Source organism: Lygodium microphyllum, chromosome 7 (assembly GCF_053477565.2).
Source record: "Lygodium microphyllum isolate KBCC chromosome 7, Lygodium_microphyllum_v1.1.10, whole genome shotgun sequence".
Taxonomy (NCBI): domain Eukaryota; kingdom Viridiplantae; phylum Streptophyta; class Polypodiopsida; order Schizaeales; family Lygodiaceae; genus Lygodium; species Lygodium microphyllum.
The window spans coordinates 86,753,794-86,779,344 of record NC_141141.1 but is presented as its reverse complement, the minus strand read 5'-3'; the positions used below and the strand labels follow the sequence as shown (position 1 = coordinate 86,779,344).

Below are 25,551 nucleotides of genomic sequence, written 5' to 3'. Positions count from 1 at the left end.
GATGTGGACTCCTCCAACGAGTCATCCTCTTGCTTAGACTCCCAACTCTAATCTTTCAGCTCAAGCAAAGTCCAAGGCTTGGTAGGGATCTACTTCTTTAGACCAAGAAAAGGGCTTGACTGTGCCTTTCTTTGTTGCTTTCTAGTCCAAGTGATGCAGTCATTCCTCATGACTCTCTAGTACTAGAGAGAGAGTATGAGAGGGTGGTGAGATAGGGTACCCGAGCCTCAGCTATACAGGTATATAGATGCACAGATTCCAAAGAGGAACGTTCTTGACGTATCAATTGAAATTTAGCAAGTCTAAATCTTGGAGCTGGGATTGACATCCAAGTTCATGATGGGCTGTTTCTTTGACAGAGAGTGGGATTGGCTCTTGTACGGAGCTCACATGAAGGGACACTTTGGCGGTCTTGGCCAAAGGTGGGGAATCCATGGTCACATATGTTCAAAGGCATTTTTGATAAGAAGGTCTTGTGTGCTACTATGAGACATTGTTGATGGGCATAGAGATCTGTTATGACTCGTCTATTTTTAGGAACTTGTATGATCATCTTCGACATTAGGTTCTCTTCGAGGCACCTTGGTGATGGCTTGATCATCCACTACTTGGGTATCCATGGTTCTACTCCAGTGGTTCTATGTTGTATGGCCTTTGATGGTTAGCAGGATTGTTAGCTCATGTGTGAGTCTGTGCATGCCAGATGGGCTAGGTATTGTAGTTTGTATTTTAGGCATTATTTTAGTGATTTTTGTGTGGCATTTGTGGCATTTTATGCGAGTCGACCAGCATTTGCCGACCAGCTGTCATATTTTGGGCCTATTTATTTTGTGGCTTCTCCTTTTCCCATTCAATTATCATCATTTTTTAGGTGGTCTTCTTGTTGGAGAGAGAAGCCGGTGCCAATGCCCACGTAGCTAGTGACTCATTGTTGTACGCGTCATTCTTGTGTTTGGTATTTGGATTTCATTTCGCGAACACATCTCTTAGTTCTCTCCCTTTGTAGTGTTTTTTAGTTTTTCTTTCTCTTTTGTCTTGTGTTTAACAGTTTGCCTTGGAGAGAATCTAATGTTGAACTCACACATGAACTGTGTGAACTGCTAATAGCCTATCTTAGATCATAGGTGATTTGATACAATACAAGGATACAATGATAATAATACATTGTAGTCCATACAACAAAGAACCATAAGATCGGACCATAGATACAGAAGCAGTGGGTGATCAAGCCACCACCAAGGTGCCTTGGAGAGAATCTAATGTTGATGTCGATTGTACCGGTGCTTGAAAAATAGAGAGGAGTTATAACAGATCTCTGTGTTTGTCAACAATGTCTCACATGAGCATACAAGGCCATCCTATAAAAAATACCTCTGAACATACATGACCATGGATTCCCTGCCTTTGGCCAAGGCTGCTATAGTGTTCCCTCATGTGAGCTTAAATTAGGAGCTAAGCCCACTCTTTGTCAACTAACAGCCCATCATGAACGTGGATATCAAGCCCAGCTCTAGGATTTCAAAACATGCCAAACTTCAATTGATGTGCCAAGCGAGTTCCTCTTTGGAACCTGCATACTTGTATAGATGGGGTGTGTTTGCCCCATCTCACCACCCTCTCACACTCCCTGTGTGGCATTGGAGAGACATGAGGGATGACCGCATCACCTATACTAGAAAGTAGCAAAGGAAGGGGCAACCAAGCCCTTCCCTTGGTCTGAAGAAGAGGATCCTTGGCCTTGGCCTTGGGTGGAGGATTGGAGTTAGAGTTTGAGGAAGAGGATGACTTAGCGGAGCCAGATCCAGTGTCTTCTTCTTCGCCTTCTTCTTCCTCGAAGTTGCTAACTCTTTGCAATCCTTGCACAAATGTCCCTTCTTACCACAGTGATAATACTAAGCCTTGGACTTTTACTTCCTATCGTCTCTCTCTAAAGCTATAATGGCCTCACTAGAACCATTGGTTTGCGATGGAAGCCTCCCTTGTAACCGCAAAGATGTCTCATGCTCAAGCAACATTTTATAGAAAATTGATGGGTGTCGATGATGTTTGAGCCCACAAAGCATTGGTCACTCATCAAACTTCGGAGGGAGCTTGTAGAACACAATCCCCACAAGATGGGCCTTTGGAAGGTGGATTGCATGTATTGAAGTTGGTCTTGTGTTTGTGTGACACAAAGTAAGAAAGACTAAATAGTATCCTTCGGCTCGAACTTCATTTGTTGGAGTTGTCCATAAAGAGCGACGGCACACAAAGATGAAGGAGTCTCATACAACATCTGAAGCTTTACTCAAATTGTGGGAGAAGTGTTGTAGGCAATGAATGTTGGAAGAACTTCTTTGGAGATGCAACGAAGAAGGGTAGAATATGTATGGGCATTATCAGTGTTCCATGTGAGCATAGCCTCTTCATAGTTTTCCTCAAAATCAGCTAGAAGAGGATTAGGACGCTCACAAGCTCTAGATACAACGTACTGTAACTACTTCTACACAAACCAAACTTTCATAACAGCACTCCATGTGAGATAATCAGGGCCATGTAATTTGTCATCAATGGAACAACAGGGGGAACCATCTGGAGGAGATAGGAATAGAAAATAAAGGAAAGAAGAGGAGGAGAGAGAGAGTACAACCAACCAACAGCAGAGATTACACAAAACAGAGTTCGCATGTAGTATTAAATCACAAAATTTGCAAGAAAACGAGAAGAATCATCTAGAAGAAGACAAACAGGTGAAGATGCTGTTGCCCAGCTTGTAGGAGCCCAAGAGGCAAAATATGTAGGAGTTGTAGGTCAAAACGTAAGTAGAAGAGGCATTAAATGCAGCGCCAGCTGTTAAATGAGTCAGCAAATAAAAAATGCAGGCAATAGAGCATTAAATGTAGTTAACATAGCTTGTAGGAGGAGCGCAACAGCAAAACATAGATGTCTGATGGTTGAATTTGCCTGGAAGCTAGTCGCCCAATAGTAATAGACAATTGCTTGATCAGGAGATGGAATTTTCAGATTTGTAATGAGCAGAAAGCAGCACGCAAAACAGAGATCTTGAAATTTGGTAACATGTCAAAAGTGGATGCAGCGATGGAAGCATAAACAAATGCTGTAATAAACTGCTGAACACAAGGACATAAGAGAAAAATACAAAATAACATTGCAAAGAAGAGAACTGAGAAGAATGCTCAAGAAATGGAATTCATATACCAAACACCAGAATGATGTGTACAACAATGAGTCATTGGCTCATAGGCACTGGCACCAGCTCCCTCTCTCCATAGAACTTGTAGGTGATGATGTGAGAGTGTGGAGGGAGCGGTAGAATAAATAGGACAAAAATATGACATAAATGGTAGCAAGTCGGTCACCATTTAATATTGGTCGGCCAGCATAAAATGTCCAAACAAACACCATAATGACCATAAGAAAATGCCTACAACATCTCCATTGTTGAAGCATTATCAACCACTGCTTGGAAAACTGAACCACTACCAAAGTATCCCGGTTGATGCCTTGTCGCCCAAAAAGCATTGGATTGGTACTTCCAAGTTGGCCTTGCATGTTCATCAATTGCCCGACTGGCACATCATTTTCTTATGCTCATTGCCCACATTTGGAACATCATGATGTTGCATTAGCTCTTCCTTTGGTGCATCTACTATCCCAAAGCTCTTGAAGGTGATATCCTCTTATTGCCTTTACTGCCCTCTTTTAAGAGGTTCAAAAATTGCATAAATTGAGGATCTTTTGCCAATCGCACAAACATTTCAACTGCTATCCTTAGCTGATCTTTATGTTGGTCATCAAATTCCTCTCCCTCTTGCCGATCATCAGCTTCTAAAGGCCTAGAAGGACTCACATTTTGGTCTAAACCAACATTATTAGCTTGTTGCCCAAGTTGCGTGCCTTTTGCAAGATTAGGCATTGCATTTTCCCCTTCATCATGTGAATTTTCAGATTGAGAGGCATCATCATTGCCCGATCCCATCTCACTATTTGAAGACACTCTTGCTGTAATGCTCAGTTGATTACAATTTTAGCACTAGAGCAAAGCTTTTGACTTTCAATTAGGTGATTGGGGCTCACCAAGTCAAGGGATTTGGTGGTATCCTTGCAATGGAACCATGAAACCGGCCTTCCTTCTTCAAAAGAGTTGTAATAACCTGAATAATTAACAATTACAGCAAGCATAAAATTCACATAAACTGAAAATGCAAATGTCACCACTTGATCTTGGATAGTAAACACTGGATTGCCCCCAAAGCTGGCACCCCTTGTAGTATTTCTTTAACTTGTATTGCTAAAGGTTTAAGGACACTGAGATCTAGCATGTTCTTCTTTAATCTTCAATACATCTTGCTGTCCATAGCAACCAACAGGCCTTCAAACCAATTTGCCCCTTGGTTTGTTTGGGGATTGACCTTCAATTTTGCTTCTTGGATAACAAATCCTAGCCCAAACTTAATGTTCCTTGGTTGGCCTCTTGGAAGGCTTTGAAATCTCCATATTTTAGTTGCTGATTTTCAAGTACAAGGCCTTGAATTTTGAGCACTCTTCCCAAGGTGGCTTGTAAACCTTAATTTCTGTTGTAAATTAGTAGCAAAAACTCTTCAATTGCACAACTCTTGGGACTGAATTTGGCTGAGATCTCTTGAGGGAAGCCATGAATATGTTGAGAGAATGGAGGGGAAACTAGAGAGAGACAAATTTCAGAGTTTCATCGTCAAAATTGGCTGAAATTTGATGCTGCCCTATTGTGAATTTACTGCAGCCCACCATCCGTAGGGGTCCACATGTAGTCATCTCCTCTTGTGGGCCCCAAACTTGCCGTCATGCATCTAATGGCCTCTTGACCAATTAGGGGCAGCTCTTTGACACTCTCCAATGGTTGAGCTGATCACCAATGACTGGAAAATTATAGTAGCAACCCTTTCTTTTCCTCTCCCAATCCCCACCATGCTAGAATGAGGCTCCAACAACCGCATATAGCCTTTCCCACACTTGCATGAGAATGTTTTGCTAAGTGGCAGTCTTGTAATTGTATTTCTTAGCAATTTTTAGTCTAGTTAAATTAGTTTTTAGAAGATCAATTCTAAAAAATTAATTTAATTATTAAATTTTTCCTCAAAAAAGTAACTATACCAATCAAGAATTAAATTGGCTATCCAATTTGTCATCAAAGTATTCTTGAGCATTTATTAGCCCCTAAACTTGCATTAATTAATTAATTAATGCCTAGTTTCTAATGTTATGTTCCAAGCCAAGGTTTGACTCTAGGACCACCCAGTACTTGACTAATGTAACTTATTATAACTTTTGCCTTTGATATCTATCAACATCTTGAGGTCCTTGGCTTATCATTGTGAAAATAGTGGCATAACAGAGATGTGGAGACTCATTCCTTGATGCATTATTTGTTAAATGCATCATGAGATTGTACATTTGCTTGTATAAGAGAGCTAGACTTAGGATATCCTTCCATGCTTGTGTCAAGGAAGAAATGGACTCATATTGCTTGTGTAAGGAATAAGAGTGTGAACATGTGGATGAAGGTGACTCTATGGATAGTTTTATAATAAATATAAAAGATATTAAGAAGTAGTTGATTGTTGAATATGAGATTTTGCTAGATAGTTTACTTGTGCAAATTGTTTTTAATGGTCTTTCTAATTCTTATGAGAGTGTTTTGTAGAGATCGAGAGGCACGAAGATCAAAACAGTCAGTGTTCGTTACGCGCAGCGAGACAAAGAGTGAGAGAGAGCAAAGTAGAGAGTGTGCACGATTAGTGGGTATAGTGACGAGTGTACCTCTTTAGGTTTTTTAGATAGATATATATGTGTAAGTACAAGTGCTAAGGGTGTGTTCACACTTGAGTACATTAAAGGCCCAACAACCTCCCGCTTAAAGGAAATGTGCCTTAAGAGGAGAAAGGAAGCAGCTAGGTCTAGATATGTACAAAGCTGAAATACATATATCAATCCAACTTCCATTAATTGTCGGCAATGAGCAAACCGCTTTGTTGGAAGACCTTTCGTGAGAAGGTGTGCAGGATTATCATCTGTATGCACTTTGACAAGCTCAATGCTCTTGCTGTCAAGTACATCTCTAATGAAGTGGTACTTCACCTGTATTTGCTTCGTCTTCGTATGAAAGACAAGATTCCGTGCTAGCATGATAGCACTCTGATTGTCACAATGGGGAACATGTAACTCTGTAATGCCAAGCTCTCCCACCAGACGTGAAAGCCATAAAGCCTCCTTGCATGCCTCAGTGGCAGCCACATACTCTGCCTCTATAGTAGACAATGCAACACACTTTTGTAGCCTGGAGATCCAAGAGATTGCTCCTCTTGTGAAAGTAAACACATACCCAAAAGTGGACTTTCTGCAATCAGCATGACTAGCATAGTCAGCATCCGTAAAGCCAACAACAGATGCCTTCTGCTTTCCAAAGCAGATGCAAAACTCCTTTGTGCCTTTGAGGTATCTCATAATACCTTTCATTGCTTCCCAATGCTTTTTGCTAGGGTTTGCCATGTAAACACATACCCAAAAGTGGACTTTCTGCAATCCCCATGACTAGCATAGTCAGCATCCGTAAAGCCAACAACAGATGCCTTCTGCTTTCCAAAGCAGATGCACGACTCCTTTGTTCCTTTGAGGTATCTCATAATATCTTTCATTGCTTCCCAATGCTTTTTGCTAGGGTTTGCCATGTATGTGCTAACCACTCCCATTGCAAAGGCAATGTTAGGACGTGTAGCAACCATAGTAATAAGTATACATCAAACTGCTAATAGCTGAAGCATATGTTATCTTGGCCATTTTAGCCTTCTCATCATCAGATGTAGGGCTGTTCTCTGCATTGAGTTTCACATATGGAGGCAATGGAACCCCAATTGTTTTCCCCCCCTCCATATTGAAACACTGCAAAACCTTGGAGATATACTCTTGTTGAGATAAATAGAGCAATCCTTTTGACCTATCTCTGAGTATTCGCATGCCAAGAATGTGATTTGCATCACCAAGATCCTTCATGTCAAAGCTACCATGAAGACTTTGTTTCAGTGAGTCCAAGGCATGAGTATCCCTGCCAGCAATCAGCATGCCATCAACATACAGAACCAAGATAATCAGGCTGCCATTTGCTGCCTTCTTAGTGTACAAGCAGTGATCCACTTGACTTCTATGGAATGCATAAATGTATCAAATTTATGATACCATTCTCTTGGTGCTTGTTTCAGCCCATACAAACTCCTTTTGAGTTTACATACCATCTTTTCTTTCCCTTTTTCAACAAACCCTTCAGGCTGCTGCATATATATGTCTTCATGGAGATCACCATGTAAGAATGCAGTCTTTATATCCATCTGTATGAGCTCCATATCTTCAGCTGCAACCCAGCCTAAAATGGTTCTCAAGGTAGTTATCTTGATTACAAGAGAGAAGATCTCATCAAAGTCAATTCCATGTTCTTGCTTGTATCCCTTCGCAACCAATCTTGCTTTGTACTTTGGTGAGGAACCAGAAGTGACCTTCATCTTGTAAACCCATTTGCATGGAAGTGTTTTCTGCCCTTTAGGCAATTGCACAAGTCCCAAGTGTCATTTTTCTCAAGAGATTCCATCTCTGACAACATGGCTTTATACCATTTCTTACTGTCCTGTCAGTCCATTGCTTCCTTGAAGCAAGATGATTCACCACAGTCTGTCAATATGACATAATCAGCCACATTGTTTGCACCAGGAACAAATCTATCAGGTTGTCTAGTAGCCCTAGACGATCTCTCCTAACCCAATGATCATTGTTTGCTGGTTTGTTCCTGCAAGTTTCCATTTTCAGCATGCTGTCCTAGCATTTCAGCCTGCAAATCAACATTAACAGCTTGCTGTCCTGGCTGTTCTTGCACATGTAGTGGCTCATTATTGTGGGCAATAGCTGGCTGATCATTTCTAGCATTATCTTCTGCATTTACAGGTTCATTTATAGCAGGTATTTGCTGTTGTACAGCGGGCACATTTTGCTGTCCAAAAGGTATTTCTTTCCGGAATACAACCCTATGGACCTCCTCAGTTGTTTCGGGCTGTTTATGCATGCGATCTTCCCGGAAGATAACATCATTGATGCGTACTACTTTCCTTTTCTTGGGATCCCACAATCTATACCCCATTTCACCCTCGTCATCATATCCTAGGAAAATGCATTTACAGGACTTTGGGTCAAGTTGGCTGCATTTTTCTTTATGAATCTGTAGAAAAGCCTCGCAGCCAAACACTTTTAGGTGAGTATATAAGGGTGGCTTGCCTGACCACGCTTCTTGGAAACTCCCCCTTCCTCCCCAAAGACTTGTTTGGTGACCGATTAATTAAGTATATGGCTGTCATAACAGCCTCTGCCCAAAAAGCATGGGGTAATGTAGCATGAGACAGCATCGTACGAACGTTATCCTATATGGTCCAATTCATATGGTTTGCAACTCCATTTTGGGGTGGATTATGCGGAGCAGTGAGCTCCCTCTTTATCCCTTTGTTGTCACAAAATGCCTGAAAGACCTTGGACACATATTCCCCACCATTGTTAGAGCGAAGACACTTAAGTATCTTATCAGTCTGATTTTCAGTCAATGCCAAGAAATTTTTTAAACTTGTCAAGCACTTCATTCTTGCTACGAATAGGATAAACCCATACCTTTCGTGTAGTATCATCGATAAATGTGACAAAATATTTATTTTCCCCTAAAGATACTCCTGGCATCTGACATACATTAGAATGTACTAACTCTATAGGAGATGATTTCAGCGAAAGAGACTTTTTATGAGACGTCTGTACATGTTTACCATAAACACAATGATCACAATGCTCAAAATTAGCATAACGAAGACAAGGCAAGTAACCCAAACGAGAAAGCACTTTCATTCCTGTTTGACTCATGTGTCCCAACCGGCCATGCCATAAAGAAACACTTGGCTACTCGGTCATGGCAACAACATGATCACTCACACTAGATACATGGAGAAGATACAAAGTATCACTTTTACAACCTTTGGCAATCGCTCTAGATCCCTTACATTCTTCCATTTTCCAACACCAAAGGTGGTATGAAAACCATCATCATCTAGTTGCCCTGTGCGAATCAAGCTCTTCTTGAGCTGAGATACATGCCGTACATGCCGAAGTGTGAAGACAGAGCCATGCTAAAACTGCAATTGCACATTGCTAATACCTGCAATGTCACATGCATAATTGTCCCCAAGATGGACAACACCATGTCGACCCCGTGTATAGGCAGAGAATCACTCACGATGAGGGGTGACATGAAAGGAAGCACCTGAATCGAGAATCCGGGTATGCATGTCATCATCTGTATCTGCAAGTAAAGCATGTGCACCAAAGTGTGAAGAGACCAAAAGGATGTCGTTTCCACTGTCACTGTCATAAGTGACTACATCCACCTCTTCAATTTTGACATTGCTCTTCTTGGGTTGATTCTCTTTCTTCTCTTCCTTACTATCATCTGTCTTCTTGTTCTTTCCTTTCTGTTTCTTCCATTTGTAGTAGTCACGTTTAAAGTGACCCTTCTTGCCACAATGATGACATTCAATATCTTTGCCACATGATTTACTGCGTCCCTTGCTATCAGATTTGCCTTTCCTGCCCCTAGTATGCAAAGCACTAGAAGACTTACTGGATGCATTGTTCTGCCGATTCATTTCTTCCATGACTAGAGCACTCTCTACATCAGCATATAAAAGAATGGCATTGGAATTGCTCATAGTAGTCCTGAATGTATCCCAACTCTCTGGAAGAGTGCAAAGCAAGAACGTAGCCTTAAATTCTTCATCAATCAAGAACTTTAAGGCAACGAATTGGGGGAAAATGGAGTTAACTCACTCAAGTGAGTAGACATTGCTGTACCCTCTTTCATACGCAAATCCATAAGCGTTTTCAGCCAATACACTTTGCTTGCAGCACTCTTCTGTGCATACAGTTCTTCCATTCGAGTCCAAATAGCATATGCAGAATCCAAACCTTCAATGTTAAACAACAAGGCATCAGAAATCGATAGCTTGATGGTTGAGCGTGCAAGCTCATTTAACTCATGCCAATCATCCTGTTCCATGTTTGCGGGCTTTGCCCCTTTGGTTTTGATCGGCTTTGCGTGTATCGGACAAGTTGCATGCCTCGAAGAGATTGTGAAGAGGTGTCGTGTGGAGGGCAAACCCACCTACGTCGCCTTCATAAATTTCAAAAAGGCATACGACACTGTGCCGCACCAAGCCTTGTTTTGTAAGCTGCGAGCTTGCGGGGTAGAAGGGCGTTGCATACGGTTCATAGAGGGGCTGTACCAAGCTTCAAAGATAAGGGTGAGGGTAGGAAACCTTTTGTTCGAAGCCATTTCGGTGAAGCGAGGAGTACGCCAAGGATGCCCCGGGTCCCCCACCCTCTTTAATATATTTATTAACGATATCATAAACGAGGATGACGAATTCAGAGTTAGTGTTCCCGGTCTTCGTGAGAGAATTTAGGGGCTACTTTTTGCAGATAATTTGATTCTTCTTGTAGAGTCCGTCGAGGAGCTGCAAGAAGCATTAAACCGGTTGAATGAGTGGGCTACCAAGTGGGGAATGAGTTTTGGCCTTTCAAAGCGTAACACCATGGTTTTCTTTGGCGACTTGCAAGCTCTGAGGGATCGACCACTCCACTCGGGGACCGAACGGATCGAAGTCTGTGAAAGATACATCTATCTAGGCATCGTATTGGATAGTGAGTTCTCTATTGAAACAGTAATTCGGGAGAGGATTGAGAAGGGCCGTAAGACTCTTCATGTATACTAGGCATGCCTCTCTTTCCACTCGACCCCCATGTGGACAAGGCTCAATGCCTTCAAGGCGTGCGTGCTTCCGGTCCTTACGTACGGAGCCGAAATTATGGGAGGACATCGTCAGACACTCCTTCAGCCGCTGGAGACAATGGCTATCACGGGGATAAAGTGGATCCTGGGTAAAGGGGCTTAGTCGACAGCGGTCGGCGCAAGCACCCTGCATAAGGAATTCAATGTCCCCCCCATTCCAGCATTTTGCGGTGGGTGGGCAACGTGCATGTGCCTTCCAAAAGTACCCAAGGTTTAGGACGTGGATTCGAGAGCTCTCAAAACCCTCGTCATGTACTAAGAAAGTCCACAAGTGGACTTGGGCTTCCAGGACCATGCGTTGGCTGGAGAAGTACGTCCCTGAAGAACCTCTACTCGCTGTAAGGTATCATGTCTGGAAGAAATGGGAACGGCAACACGAGAGTGTGAGACTCGCCTCTTATAATGAGAACAAGTTCGAATGCTCAAGGAATTACCTCTTTTGCACCAACCTATCGGAGAATGTCAAGGGTTCAGAGGAAAGGTTTCTGTGCTTAGCACGAGTTGGCGGGGTGAAGATGGCAGATAGCTATCGACATTCCCGGCGACAAACTTGCCCTCTGTGCAGCTCTCGCGAAGTAGGAATCTCTTATGCACACATCCTGCTTTCTTGTCCTACGTTGACCGATGAATGCGACAGGCACATCTCGGGTATTATAAGTGAAACTCATGACCTTTTGTCCCGAGGGTGTACCTTAGAGGATGAAGCTATGCTACTCCTTGGTGGGGAGATCTGCGGGGTGTGTTTACCCAATTGGGTGAGCACTCGTCCGCACTCGAGGAATGTGGTCTCGGGGCACCGCCTTGTGGCAGCATTCCTCGGCGAGGCGATGCCGAGGTACCTGGGAGCATTATATGCGTGATCCCTGCTCTTCACGGGTAGGGAGATGACGATATCCTCCCTTTGCGATCTTGTGCGCAACCTCGTACTCGTACCAATGATGGCACCGCCTCGCTCAAGCAAGTGAATGCTGTCGGGAGGCAGTGTTTGCTTGAGTGCGACGGGACACTATCTTCGAGCCGATGCCTGACCTTGGGGTATGGCATCCCTTTGAGGGAACCCGCTGGGATCTGCAGTTTTAGCTGGTGAGAGTCCAGCACTACGTGGACCCTTGAACCGGGGTGCTAGGTGCCTACCCATGCTCCGTCCATTGGGAGGAGTCTTCCAAGGACCTTGGTTCTGAAGGAAGTAGCGAAATCATAAACTAGTGGCACAAGGTTCCGCCTTTCAGTCCGATTAGGCACCCGGCTCAAAAAACAAAAACAAAAACAACAGGATATTGTAGCACTATTTTTGCCAAACTGCAAAGTTATGTACTCCTTCAAGCTTCTTTATGTGCATGAGATTATTGCTGTCACTGCTGCCAACCATGATTTTCAGGCCAAATGTGACAAAAAATTTCAGCAAAATGCAGGCCTGTCACACAAGTGACCAAGGTACAAACAAGTACCAACCAGCAATAAATGACCACGTAGAAGCAGAGATTTCAGATCTGTAATTAAATTTTCAGAAGCACCAAACCATGTGCTATAGCATTTCACAATTGATTACAGCTGTTCCAAGGGCATATACATCACATTACATGAGAAATCCCAAATTTTAGCTGCAATTTCTTTTGTACATGTACCCACGGGCATAAAATTTGACACACATGGTCAAAAGCCCCAAAATTTTTGTGCTCAAAGCATCAACCACACATCTGCATTTTCTCTGTCATGCATAAAACAAGCCAATTTTGCCAAAATAGAGCAAATTCAGCAAAACCTCCAAATTCTTCCAAGTGTTGGATGTCCAAATTGCATGGAATTGAACTTGCATGTACATAAAATGACCAAATGGCGCACAAATTTTACCCAAACTGCAAAAGCCCCAAATTGCACGAGGTCCAATGTGCATCCATGTCGAGAAATTGGGTAAATTTCAGCCCAATTTTGCATGTACATGAAGAGCCCCAAATGTTGGAGACAAAATGTCACAAATTCTTGCAATTTTTGAGACAAATTATCTTGTCCTGCATCACAATCCCCAAATCCGGGAAAAGTCCCAAATTTTTGAGCCAAGATTGCATAGATTTTAGTGAAATTGACTCATCCAAGAAAAAGTTTCACTTGCATTTAAGAATCCCTAAAAAAATTTATGAGGCCTGTACATTCAATGTTTGCAATTTTTGGTCCAAAGAACACTGCAATGTGTGTCAGGCACCAAATTTGGGAAAACCCCCAAATTTCAAGACACATATTTGCACTCTGTGCTTGTAGGTGTGAACACTCGGTAAAGGGAAGGGAGCAAAGGAGTTTCAAGAAAAAAAAATTGATTAAAGAAAAAGTGTCGGGGTCCATTGACTCGCTCGACCGTGATGTGCTTGTCTTTAGTGCCGTGCAGCTCGCCTCCAGTCTTGTCAGTCGTCCGTGCAGCCCGACATCAGTTGTAGTCGCCGTCCGTCAGCAAAGCCTGCTCGTCCACTGGTCGCCCGTCAGCTGCTACACCAGTCGACTGCCTCATGCTTGTTGTCGTCGTGGTCCATGCTGGATCCCTGACCAGTCGCCTGCCCTGTCACCTGTCATAGAGACCGTTTGGCGTCGCGTTCAGGTCGCCTCGTCACTTGTCACTCAACGCAACCTCGTCAACCGTCATGCAGCGCGACCTCGTCACTTGTCACGCAGCTCGTCTGTTCGTCTACTCGCCTCGAGTCACCTGCACCTCAACAGTCCACAAGACTATTACATGAGACTATTATGCCTGTTGGTCTACCCCTCAACAGCTTGCGTGAGCCATTTGCTCTGATACCAGTTTGTAGAGATCTGGAGGCACGAAGATCGAGACAGTCAGTGTTCGTTATGCGCAGCGAGATAGAGAGTGAGAGAGAGCAGAGTAGAGAGTGTGCACGATTAGTGGGTACAATGACGAGTGTACCTCTTTAGGTTTTTTAGATAGATATATATGTGTAAGTACAAGTGCTAAGGGTGTGTTCACACCTGAGCACATTAAAAGGCACGAGGGTCTTTATTCCCAACAGTTTTTATCCCCTCTCCGTTTGATAATGAAAGGCAATCCCAATGCTTTGTCATTTGATGAGTTGGTTGACAATCTTGACAAAACAAGTCCTTTATGTGTACCTGTAAATTAAGCTTTTGTGGCTAGTAAAAAAAAGCTTCCTTTTTTGCTAGTAAATAAAAATCTATAAATGTTGTTCAAACAACCAAGGATAATAAGGATGAGAAGAAAAATGATTGTAAAAGCTATTGCCGGTATTGTAAGGCAAGAGATAATCTCACTCAGGATTGTTTTGAACTGGCTATAAAAGAGGCTAAGAAGAAAGAGACTAGCATGGCTATTGTAGATGCCTCTCCTTCTAATTCAAAATTTACAAATGATGTGCAAGATAAAGAGTAGGCATTTAGTATGCAATGTAGCTATGACCCTTTACTACATCCTTTTAACATGTTTGCCGTGGATTCAGATGTGTAGTACTTTTGTTCCACTAAGCATATTACTTTATAACACAGTTTGTTCACTTCTCTTGAGTGCGTCCTTAAGGATAATATTGTCACCTATACCAATAACACCTCTTATCTTGTTAAAAGAGTTGGCAAAATTATGTTGACTATTGCTAATGGCAATACTTTTACACTTTTAGATGCTTTGTATGTGCTAGAGAGAAAAAAATTTGATGTCAATTTTTGCATTTGCTAGGATTGGTTGATTATGAAATTTGTAGATAACAACAAAGGTTAATAAGGATGAGAAGAAAAATGATAGTAAAAGGTATTGCATGTATTGTAAGTTAAGAGGTCATCTTATTCACGAGCGTTCTAAATTGGCTATGAAAGAGGCTAAGAAGAAAGAAACTAGTATGATTGTTGTAACTGCTTCTCTATCTAATTCGGAATTTGCAATTGTTGTGCTGGATAAAGAGTAAACATTTAGTGCGCAATGCAATTATGATCCTTTACTATATGATTCTTGTATCTTTGTTGTGGATTCAAATGTGTGATACTTTAATAGTGGTGCCCCAAAGCATATTACTTTGTAACATAGTTTGTTCATTTCTTTTAAGTTTGCCTTTAAGTGTAGTATTTGCAAATGTGTCTATAACACCTCTTATCTTAGGAGTTGGCAAAAGTATGTCAATTATTGCTAATGGCAATACTTTCACACTTTTAGATACTTTCTATGGACCAGAGAATTTTTTTTGCTATAGCTTCTGCACTTGCTAGGATTGGCTTATTGTAAAATTTGTCGAGGATAGATATACTGTTTATGATCTCTTATGTGGTGATACGATAATTATATCTGATTCACTTTGTGTGGGATGTACAAGCTTAATAATTATGGTTAATATGTGAAAGATATAGTATATGCAATCTCAAATTCATGGGCTGTTTCTTATGCAAAACTTTGGCATGCACGATTTGGTTATTTGAATTTTGCTACTTTGTTGTATTTGGAGAAATTTGACATGGTCTCTTCATTGCCGACACTTGAGGTACTTGTAAAACACATTTGTGAGGGTTGCATATTGGGTAGAATGCAATGTGCTCTCTCTCCCAAAGATGATGTAGTGATAGCTATTTGCAAATTGTAGCTTGGTGATGTTTGTGGTCCAATGTAAACATTGTCTTTTGGCAATTACCTATTATTGATAATTACTTCTTGACTTTTATTAATGGGTTACATAGTGATGTTTGTGGTCCAATGCAAATACTGTCTTTTGGCAATTACTTCTTAACTTTTATTGAGGATGTATCCTTTGATAACTATATTTAAAGAGTATTTGTGCTTTAGAGAGTTCGTAGCTATAGCTGGAAATTTGTTAGGATTTAAAGTAGGTACTTTTCGTTCTAATCGAGGGAGTAGTATAGACACTTTTCGCTCTGATCGAGGGAGTAGTATATATTTGAAGAGTTTAATGGATTTTTGGTAGAATGTGGGATAAAAGACTGATGTTCAGTATTGTATATATCACAACAAAATCGTATAGTTGAGAGAAAAATAAATCTCTCATCGAGATGGCACAAATTATGATGAAAAGTCAAGGTTTGCCACATGATTTCTGGCTTGGAGTTGTTATGTGCGCAATATATGTACTAAGTATGTGTCCCATGAAAAGCATCGTAGTCTCTCACTCCATATGAGGCTTGGTATAGCAAAAAACCATTTGTTACTCACTTGCATGTTTTTGGTTGCGTGGGTTATGTATTAGTACTTGTGCAATAACACGAAACATTGAATGATAAGATTGAAATGTATCTTTGCTGGTTACAAGCTTGAAAGCAAAGGTTAGAGGTATTTCGCTTAGTTATGATGTTATCTTTGTGAAAGATGTTGTGTAGCCTTTACTTTGATATACAAAAGAGACAAATGTACGTGTGCAGGATATATATGATACTTCGTTGTCTCTTTTCATTAGTGGGCAGTCAAGTGTAGCACCAAATGAGGTAGTCGTTCTGTCTATACAAGTTTCTAATGTATCCACAAATCAGTCTATTTTTAATGTAAACGTGAATGACACTTCTTGATGAGAGAGCAAAGATTGAGTAGTCTAGGACTATGCCAAAATGGCTAGTGCAAACATTACATGACAATAAATTGGATACACCTTTGTCTAGTCGTACTCGTTCTGGCTCTTGTAGTGCCTCTCATATATTAGATTGTTATGCATTGATTGTTTCATATATGTGTGATGAAGACGAGTCTATTTCCTTCAAAGATGTACAAAATTTAGAAAATTGGATGGTAGCTATGCAATATGAGTATGAAGTTACTGTCAAAAACTGCACTTGGTGCTTGTGTGACTTGTCTCATGGCAAAAAGGCCATTGATACTAAGTGGGTTTACAAGTTGAAACTTAAGCAAGATGGTAGTGCTGACTAATAGCCTTGCAGTTTTGATGGGAAGGGGTAGGAAAACAAAGTGCAAATTGAGAAAGACATTGTATGGTTTGAAATAAGCACCTTGGGCGTGGTACGAGGAAAATGCATGCATACTTACTTGAATGTGGTTTTTAGAATAGTCCAATTGAGAGCACTTTAAATATTAGACGTAAGGGTAATGTGCCTCTAATCATTGTGGTTTATGTCGATGATATATTGCTCACTACTCATAATGAGATATATATTGTTGATTTTAAGAGTCAAATTTTGATATTTCACAAGTCAGATTTTGGCCTATTGCATCAATATTTGGGCATGCAATTCAAACAATGTGATGGGCATATTGCCTTGTGCTAGAGAAAGTATATTGAGATACTATTGCAGGGATTTGATCTCAGGGATTGCAAGCATATTGCTACTCCTACGAAGACATGTTTGAAGTTAAGCCTTCATGATAGGGGAGACTGCTTTTTGATGTCTTTCTCTGTCAGTAGGCTGTTGGATGCTTGATTTATGTACGCATAATGAGGCTCGACATTTAATTGCAGTTTCACAATGAGCAAGTTTATGCATAGCCCAAGTACCAAGCATTGACAGGTAGTGAAGTGTAGCTTTTGCTATTTGAGTGGTGCTCAGAACCTTGGGCTGTTTTATCCCAAAGGGGGATAATTATCGCCAGCTTTATGTGCTTGTTTGGATTTTGACTAGGTTGTTTGTTATAACACTTGTGTATCCACAACTGGTTTTCACTTCGTGCTTGACAAGTCATGCAGATAATGGTTGAGCAAAAAGCAGTCCAGTACAGCTACTTCTAGTTGTGAAGTTGAGTACATGGCAGCTTTTATAGCTATGGTTGAGTGTGTGTGGCTCAGGTGCCTTCTGAATGATTTGGATATTGGACAATCATTTGTTGTTACCATTTTCACTGACAATTAGAGTGCATTGGCAGTTACAAGGAACCTTGTGTGAAGTATAAGTATCTAAATCTTTGAAGTATGTTGTTTTAAGTTCCAACATTGAGTATATACCATAAACTATATGTATAATTTTTTTGCATCAGACAGCATCTGGCTCTGCTTAAATCACGAAACTTATATCACACATAAGAATTCTCAGATGGCATAGAACAAGCAATATTCAAGCTCTCATAGATTTGTAGCTCTCATTCTTGAACTTAGGAGTCCTTATAAAGGCAATAGTCTTGGAGTCTTTAGAGCAAATATAACCACATTGCTAATAGATAGCATAACTGAGAAGCTAGGAATGCATCTTAGTTATAATGAAAAACTGGCAGTCATGTGAAAGTGTTTCATAAAGTTTCTGTGTATCAAAAACAAGCTGCTACTTTAGTCTTTGAACCATGTTATGAAATAAGATCTGATCTATGCTGCGAAATAAGGCTTTACATAAAATAGTTGTCTTGCTACATGGTTTAGTTTTGATCTAGTTTTGACATGTCGATGCATTTCCCTTCTTCTTTACTGAATATGAAATAAGTTTATGGCAGAAAAGATGAAGTTTAGTGCTTTAAAATCACAGCAACTTATTCTTGTGTTACATTATGCCAGCATACTATGGTGACATTTGTGTTGGCTCTATTGCTTGCCGTCTTGAGAGAAAGGATGCCAGCAGCACACGGTTGTACATAATGACATTAGGAGTTTTGGCTCCTTACAGAAGGTTGGGAATCGGTATGTCTCCAACTATTCCTCTACAATGCTATGTAAGAGACGAGAGTAAGAGCAAAGCAGAAAGTGGTAGGTGTAAAAGAAAAACTCAATTGGACCTTAAACATTTCATACCAAGGGATATTGCACTCAGGAAAAAGGCTTCATGTCTTCTTTCTTGCTTTTTGTGCTTGACTGTTGCACGAGTTTCCATGATTTCAGGACCAGAGACTCTACTTCTTGGGTCAGATGATTGATATGATGAGCATAGACCAGCTTGCTTAGTGATTCTAGATCCTCCGGATGATAAGCAGCCATGTCTTCAGCTTTCTGTGTGCTAGCATTTTTGTTGCAGAAGACAATTATTATGCAGCAGTTTGTCAGTACTATAGTTGCCATGGCTAGTAGGACAGCACCAACCAGTTGCTCGCCATTTTGATGCGTGTGCCAAGTCAGTCTCTCGGTTGATCGGACAAGCAGACAGTTTGCCAGAATTGCATATATGCAAGCATGCTATCATTTCAATGCAGTTTCAGGACTTGTGAATGCCTGCAGTAGCCCAGCAGTATGTGACTATTTACCTTTCAAGCACATTATAAGGCACCACTCAAGCCTATTAAACTTAGTAGTAGTCTTGCTTGAAGATTCTTACTGAGTAGTTGCAGTAGGAGTCTTTGTAGTAGATTCTTAGTTGAGTAGTTACCTTTGTAGGAGACGAAGCTGTTGTTTCTGAGGATATGCTGCTTTTCCAGTCTGTTTCTCCACTGTTCCTTGGTCTCCACACTAGAATCTTTGTCAAGAAGTTGAAGGTCTAGGCTCATACTTATCCACAGTTGTCTATGAACTAGATGAGCTTTCGGTTGTTTGTATGGTGACCAAATTGCAAGCACTCTCAATCCTTTTTCCTTGACATACTTTTAAATATTGTAGGTTTCTTTTTTGCATTTCTGGGTTTTGCATACATAGTTAATATGTAACTTAATGAAAAGTTATGCAACTTTATTTACTCTTGTTCAGACTCACAAATTTGTTATAGTTGAATTTGTTGGACAGTCTTTTTCTGTGTAGATTTCACGACTTAGCAGCTCCTAAGTTGCGATCCAAAACGTTGAAATCATGTAATGAGCTAGGTTCTGCTCATAAGAGGTGCTGTATCCACTATTAAGCTATCAAACTGTTGAAAATTTGACTCTACTGGCCCTAATGGTCACTCCATTGAGCACTACTCAGGTGCTTGGTGAATTATTTTCATTTGAATTCTTTCATGTGAAGTAGAGCTTTCTAGTGGTCCCATGCTATGATGTTTGCTAATGACTGTTTGATATGAAGTGGGTAGTTTCCTTTAGATAAACTCACCTGAAGTATGACACCTAGGGCCTACTTGCTCGCATTCGTAATCAGCATGAAAAAGGTCATGTAAGGAAGCCAGCTGATGGATGGAGCTTGCTAACTATTGTCTTTAAGGCTTATTATGGCTACAATGCCTTCCCCCACCATCACCTTCTTTTGCATGTTTCTCTCTCTCTTCAACCTGAGTGTGAGTTGGGACTGAATGTGGGTCTTGTATGCAAGAGGAGGACAAGCTCTCATTTGCAAGCCTACCTCATGGGGATGCAGCGTCCAGGAGGATATATTCTACCTTTACCTTCCAACAGTTTGTGCACATTTGCAGCAACTAGTCCCACATTGCACCCAAAACTGCATTATGGCTACAAAAACAGCCTTCTGTTGCCACCCCACCCATCTGCCCTAATTCAGATCAAGCTTCTTTACCCATCCAGCAATAGTGTATCAGTGCTGGGAAAAACAGCACAGCAACCTGAAAATTGAGATATGACTTATGACTTTCAAGGGGTCATACCCCAATGAAACCCTAAGCCTGTAAGCAGCCAAACATTCACATAGCAGCAAAAACACTTGGGTGGGGTGCAGGCATGACTCACAACAAATCGAGCCTGCTAGAAGGTGCTTCGCAGAGCTGAAGATGATTACCTACCTAGCATGCACAATGGCAAGTTCATGTCTACACTAGATCTTGCTACTCTAGTGCACTTGTTAACTTGTGAGTCTTTGCTTGTGCACAAAGCCAGGCTCGTTAATCTCCTACCTAGCTCCAAGTCTCAAGCCTTTGGGCTCTAAGCTAGACTTGTGTGATAGCCTAAACTTAATTTAGGGTTTGCAATACACACACTAGAATGTGGCATAGCTACTAGGGTTTGTGTCGAGGTAACGTAGAGTGTACAACCATGACAGAAAAACAATGATACAAACATTGACGTGTAAAACTCAAACCCTAAATGCAAAACTCAAAACACAAATGTAGACACCGCAACAGAAACAAGTACTATGACCAAAAATTGGAGTGTTGGAGTGAAAAAACTGTCAAACATAGATCCTAGTGGAGGTTGGAGAACTTGGCATAGTAGAGTAGATGCTGGAGGAGGCAAGCGGCAGCCAGAAGGTGCAAACGCAAGCTGTGGAAGGGCTGAAGATGATAAGTGGCAGCCAAAAGCTGCAAATGCAGCAGTGGAGCAGCTTTGTGATGAAGGAGAACTTGTCGCTTGGCTGATGGAGATCAAATGCAAGCTGCTAGAGACCTTGTGGAAATTGGCGATGGCTGTGGAGTGTCAAATGCAACAGCGGGTGTGACGCCGGGCAGGAGATGGCAGCAAGAGAAGTAGTCGCCAGAAGCTAGAGCACCTGGAGAGGTGATGGCAGTAGTTGCAAAGGTTGGATGGCCATGTGGAGAAAGACTGATGGTTGAATATTTGCACAAGAGATGAAAACTGAATGGGGGCAGCTTGTCTATTCATAGATGCGGACGGACCTTCCCAAATTGGGGTTTCATTGAAACTCTCTTGAATCGTGCATTGTTTTTGCATTTATCCTTAAATAAGCATGTTTTGGGATTGTTTAAGAGGCTAATCAGCATGTAATGCATTTCTTAGCTCAACACCCCCTCTCAGGCCCAAAATAGGGGTAGAAAGAAAGGCCAACTCAGTTTTTCCCAAGACATGCCACTCAAAAGCAACCAGGGCATTGGACAAAGGTTGCACGAGAGTCCAAGTAGTCACCCTAGAGAGAATTATCAAGGGAGGCGACAATTATCTTACCAAGGGAGTCTGAGTAGTCACCCCTAGAGAGAATAGGGCATTGGACAAAGGGTGTTCGTCGGTTGTCAAATGGCCTACCATGTCACGAGGACATGAAAATTTGATGCTTTGCTTATGTTTAATTGACATTTGATTAAATGATTAATTAAATGTGCAATTAAAAGATGCACATGTGTTGCACATGTGAGGTGCAAGCTACTTTTTTACAGTTGAAAGGCCCAAGGACCCTGTGAAAAAGATGGGTGTCAAAGGCAAAAGTTGTAACAAGTTACACTTGTTAGATTCTAGGTGAATTTTGGTGTCAGTTTGCCCCTAGGACCATTAATTGGCCATTAAGTGTCAGTGGTGACACTAGGGACTAGGCGTTAATTAATGGATTAATGCTTGTCCAAGGGTCAATTAATGCATGGGATCACTTTGGGTTCCAAATGGCCTAGCGAATTAATTTTTGGATGGGCAAGGTCAATTTTCTGGACATGGATTAAGGGCTGAATTAATTTCCAGAATTAATTAGTTCTGAAAATTAATTAAATGGCTGGAAATTGCTGAAAATGGATTAAGAAAGCTGCCACTTGGCAAAACTTTCCCATGCAAGTGGGGGAAAGGCTAAGTAGGGTTAAAGGGAGAGAGAAATCTCGTTTTTTCATTTTGGAGCTATTGGAAAGAGGTGTTGGACTGTTACTGCCAACTTTTGGGGCCAATTCCCAGCCATTGGAGACCATTTTGTGATGGAGATTGCATATTCTTGACCTTGGGAAGCTGACAATTGCTGTTGATGCACTTTCTCCTGAAGATCATAGTCTCTGATGCTCCTATTGTTGTTAGTGCATCCGTTTGGGGCTGGTACAACAGGGCAGCAGCTGATTTTGATCAGTTCTTCATGACAAATCTCAGAATTTTCTCTCTCTACAGCATTCTCTCATCTCGTTCAGCCTATGCTTAGCCATTCTCAGCAATTCTTAGCCATTCAGAGGAGATTTCAGCCATTTTTGGTGGGCTGATCTGTAATTTCTGCAGTAAACCCTAATTTAAAGCAGATATTAGGGTTTAGCAGCCACCTTGGGATCGGTGCCAGAGATTGAAGGCCCAAGGGACTGAAATCAGCAGCTGATAATTGAAGATTATCAAGGGATTTCGGGAGCCAGCCCATTCCGAATTGATTTGGGGCATCATTTGGCCAGCCAAGGGTCAAATTGGAGAAGAAGTCTTGGGTGAATCAAGGGGCAAATGACCCAAAAGGCTTGCTGGTCATTTATGACAGCAAGAGCAATTGGTTAGCAGGAGGAGATTGAAGAATCTCAAGTTGTACTCCTTCCAATTGAATGAAAGCTAAAGAAATACCGCAAGGGGGCGCCAATTTTGGGGCCAACAGGGTGTCTACTGTCCAAGAATGTTATGGTGAAGTGTGTATTTCATTTTATGTGCATTTATTTATTGTTGTAATTAACTCTTAAATCAGGTTATCACTACCCATTCCAAGAATAAAGGCTGGTTTCATACCAAGTCTTGCAAAGGCGGATGGAATCACAATGAACTTTTATTTGGGTTTGGTTTTTTTAAAGAAATATAAATAAGTGTTTGAAGAGATGATTTGTGGTAACAGTTCCATATAGGAGAATGAGAAGGGATGTTTAGCTCCAACTCATCACCAAACATATAAGCTACCCATCCACTTGAGGGTATTGATGAGGAGGGAAGGATGATGAAGTAATGGTGGAGTGGTGTACAAACTGCCGGTGAAAACAACTTAGGATCTGTCTAGTGGTGTTGTGTACAATGAGTATGCTACATGCTATAAAATGCTCATGGACAGTGTTCCTCGTGGTGAAATTGTTTACTTGCCCAAGTGCCCTTTACAAAGATGATGAAATCATGCAATGCAAAAGGAGGTACAATAGGGGGGGAAAGGCCAATGTCGAAGACAAGTACCAAAACATGTAGAATACCATGAAAGGGTAGGAAAGGCCAATGTCGAAGACAAGTGCCAGAACATGTAGAATACCATGAAAGGGTAGGAATCCCCTCTCAACCTTGAATGTTGAAGCCAAAGGAGAAACAAGAGCTAGATGTCGGTCTTTGTGTGGTGTCGAGAACCATGATGTGAGGAAGCATCCCAACTAGAAGAACAAGACAGAAGTCATCGCCATGATAGCATCAAGAGAGATGCTGCATGATCCGCCTTGAGAGGGAAAGCCTCCATGTTGGTAGAAGAGCAAAAATTTTAGGATGATGAAACCGTGAATGGAATGTTGCGCATCCCAAGTCTCTAGCCTAGGTAGGCCTAGTACAAACTTGCATGTTAGCTTGACACTAAAACCAAAACCCTACAAAAGAGATAGAGTTGCAAGCACAAAGGTTAGTAGTGAGATGCTTCAAAAACAAAACAAAATTGAAATGAAAAGCTAAGTGAATGAATAATGTAATGATGTATGTGTATGAGTAAATGTAACAGAAAATCTAAGAATGAAATTCTATGGGCCCGACTCAATAGCCTAAAGTCCTAAGAGTGCAAAGGTGGAGATAATCTAAGGATGTGGCTACTATCATGTATGCCCACTAGCAAGGCTCTACGAATGAAATGCCTGGCAAGGTGGTGAGGAGGTCCTAGATGGGGGTGAATGTGAACTGGATATATAAAGTGCAATGGGATCAGAACTTGTAGACTAATTAGCTAGTTCCTCAGGGTTAGTGAAAGAGACTATTTGCCAAGGCTGTTTGGGTGCCGCATGTTTGGTAGCTGCAGGGGCCATAGGAGTAGATGGAGCAACAACGGAAGTTATAGCTCCATTGGATTGGCTAGTCGGAGTGGAGGCAATTGTAGTGGTCTGCCATGGTTTTCTAGGTGGAAGACCCTGGGCTTTGGTACGACACTCCTTATCCATATGGCTCAATCTCTGGCAGTGTGTGCAAAATCTACTTTTCTTAGGGAGTTGTTGCCAGATGGGTTTTGTTTCTTTGGTTCCGTTTGAAGAAGGAGAGTCACCCTTGGTTTGGCTTGGTTCGCATCTTGCGAGGTCTTGCAACTATTGATTTTCTCTCCCAAAGAAGACATAACCATTCCCATCTGCTCTGAGTAAGGTTGGATGGAGGCTTTATTGTGGACTTGATCGTGCAGCCTTGCATAATGCAAGAATTGACACTCAAACTGGTAGAAGGTTGATAATCTACATAGTGAGATAATGTGCTGGATAAAGTAGAAGTATTTGTCAAGCAACTTGCTCAAGGAGAACGTTGTTGAGTTAATAATTGCATTCCATGCTGATTAGCCTCTTAAATAGCCTCGAAACATGCTTATTTATTGAAAAACGCAAAATTGGTACATGTTCAAGAGAGTTTTTGTGAAATCCTAATTTAGGAGGGTCCATCCACGTCTATAATAGATATGTTGTCGCCATTTAGTTTTCATTCCTTCTATGTAAGTTTTTTGCATTTACGTGAAGATCTTTGCTATCAGCCTTCCTCCACGTGGCTGTCTAATCTTTGTGATTGCTGCCACCACTCTATGCGTTGCTCTAGCCCTTGACAATTGCCCTTCCACTTGTTGCTTGTTGCCTAACAATTCTTACACTATTGTGTTTGGCCCTAGATAGCTATCGCCAGGCCCATTTGACACCTCTTTTGCTATGATTGGTAGTTTCAGCCATTACCGGCATCATCGTGCATTTCCACTATTGTTGCCAGATATCCTATTGCTTTCGATGATCTACGTTTTGGTCTTTTACACCCTCCAACACACTCCAATTGGTGGTGATAATACTCAAGATTTGTCTTCGGTGGATGTCATACTCTGACACTTATCGCTGTGCCCTTGAGCATTTTGTACACTCTTACATTCATTTACTACATTGATTCATTCACTTCAAGAGTTCTCCTCTCTCTATTTGTATTTGTGTTTTTGCGTTTTGTATTTTGTGTTTAGGGTTTGAGTTTTGCACGTCACTGTCTGTGTCTTTGTGTTTTTGTCGTGGTCGTATACTTTGTGTTTCCTTGGTGCAAA

General features: G+C 41.4%; 1 protein-coding gene across 1 annotated transcript in view; it reads left to right on the top strand.

The window, feature by feature from the left end:
- LOC148033656 (Acyl-CoA N-acyltransferases (NAT) superfamily protein) overlaps nucleotides 1–25,551 on the top strand; it is a 62,599-nt gene that overhangs the window by 10,587 nt on the left and 26,461 nt on the right. The window contains exon 2 of the mRNA XM_087681574.1: nucleotides 18,343–18,465. Within this exon, the coding sequence (XP_087537700.1) occupies nucleotides 18,343–18,465 (123 nt within the window). The remainder of the gene's footprint in view (nucleotides 1–18,342; nucleotides 18,466–25,551) is intronic.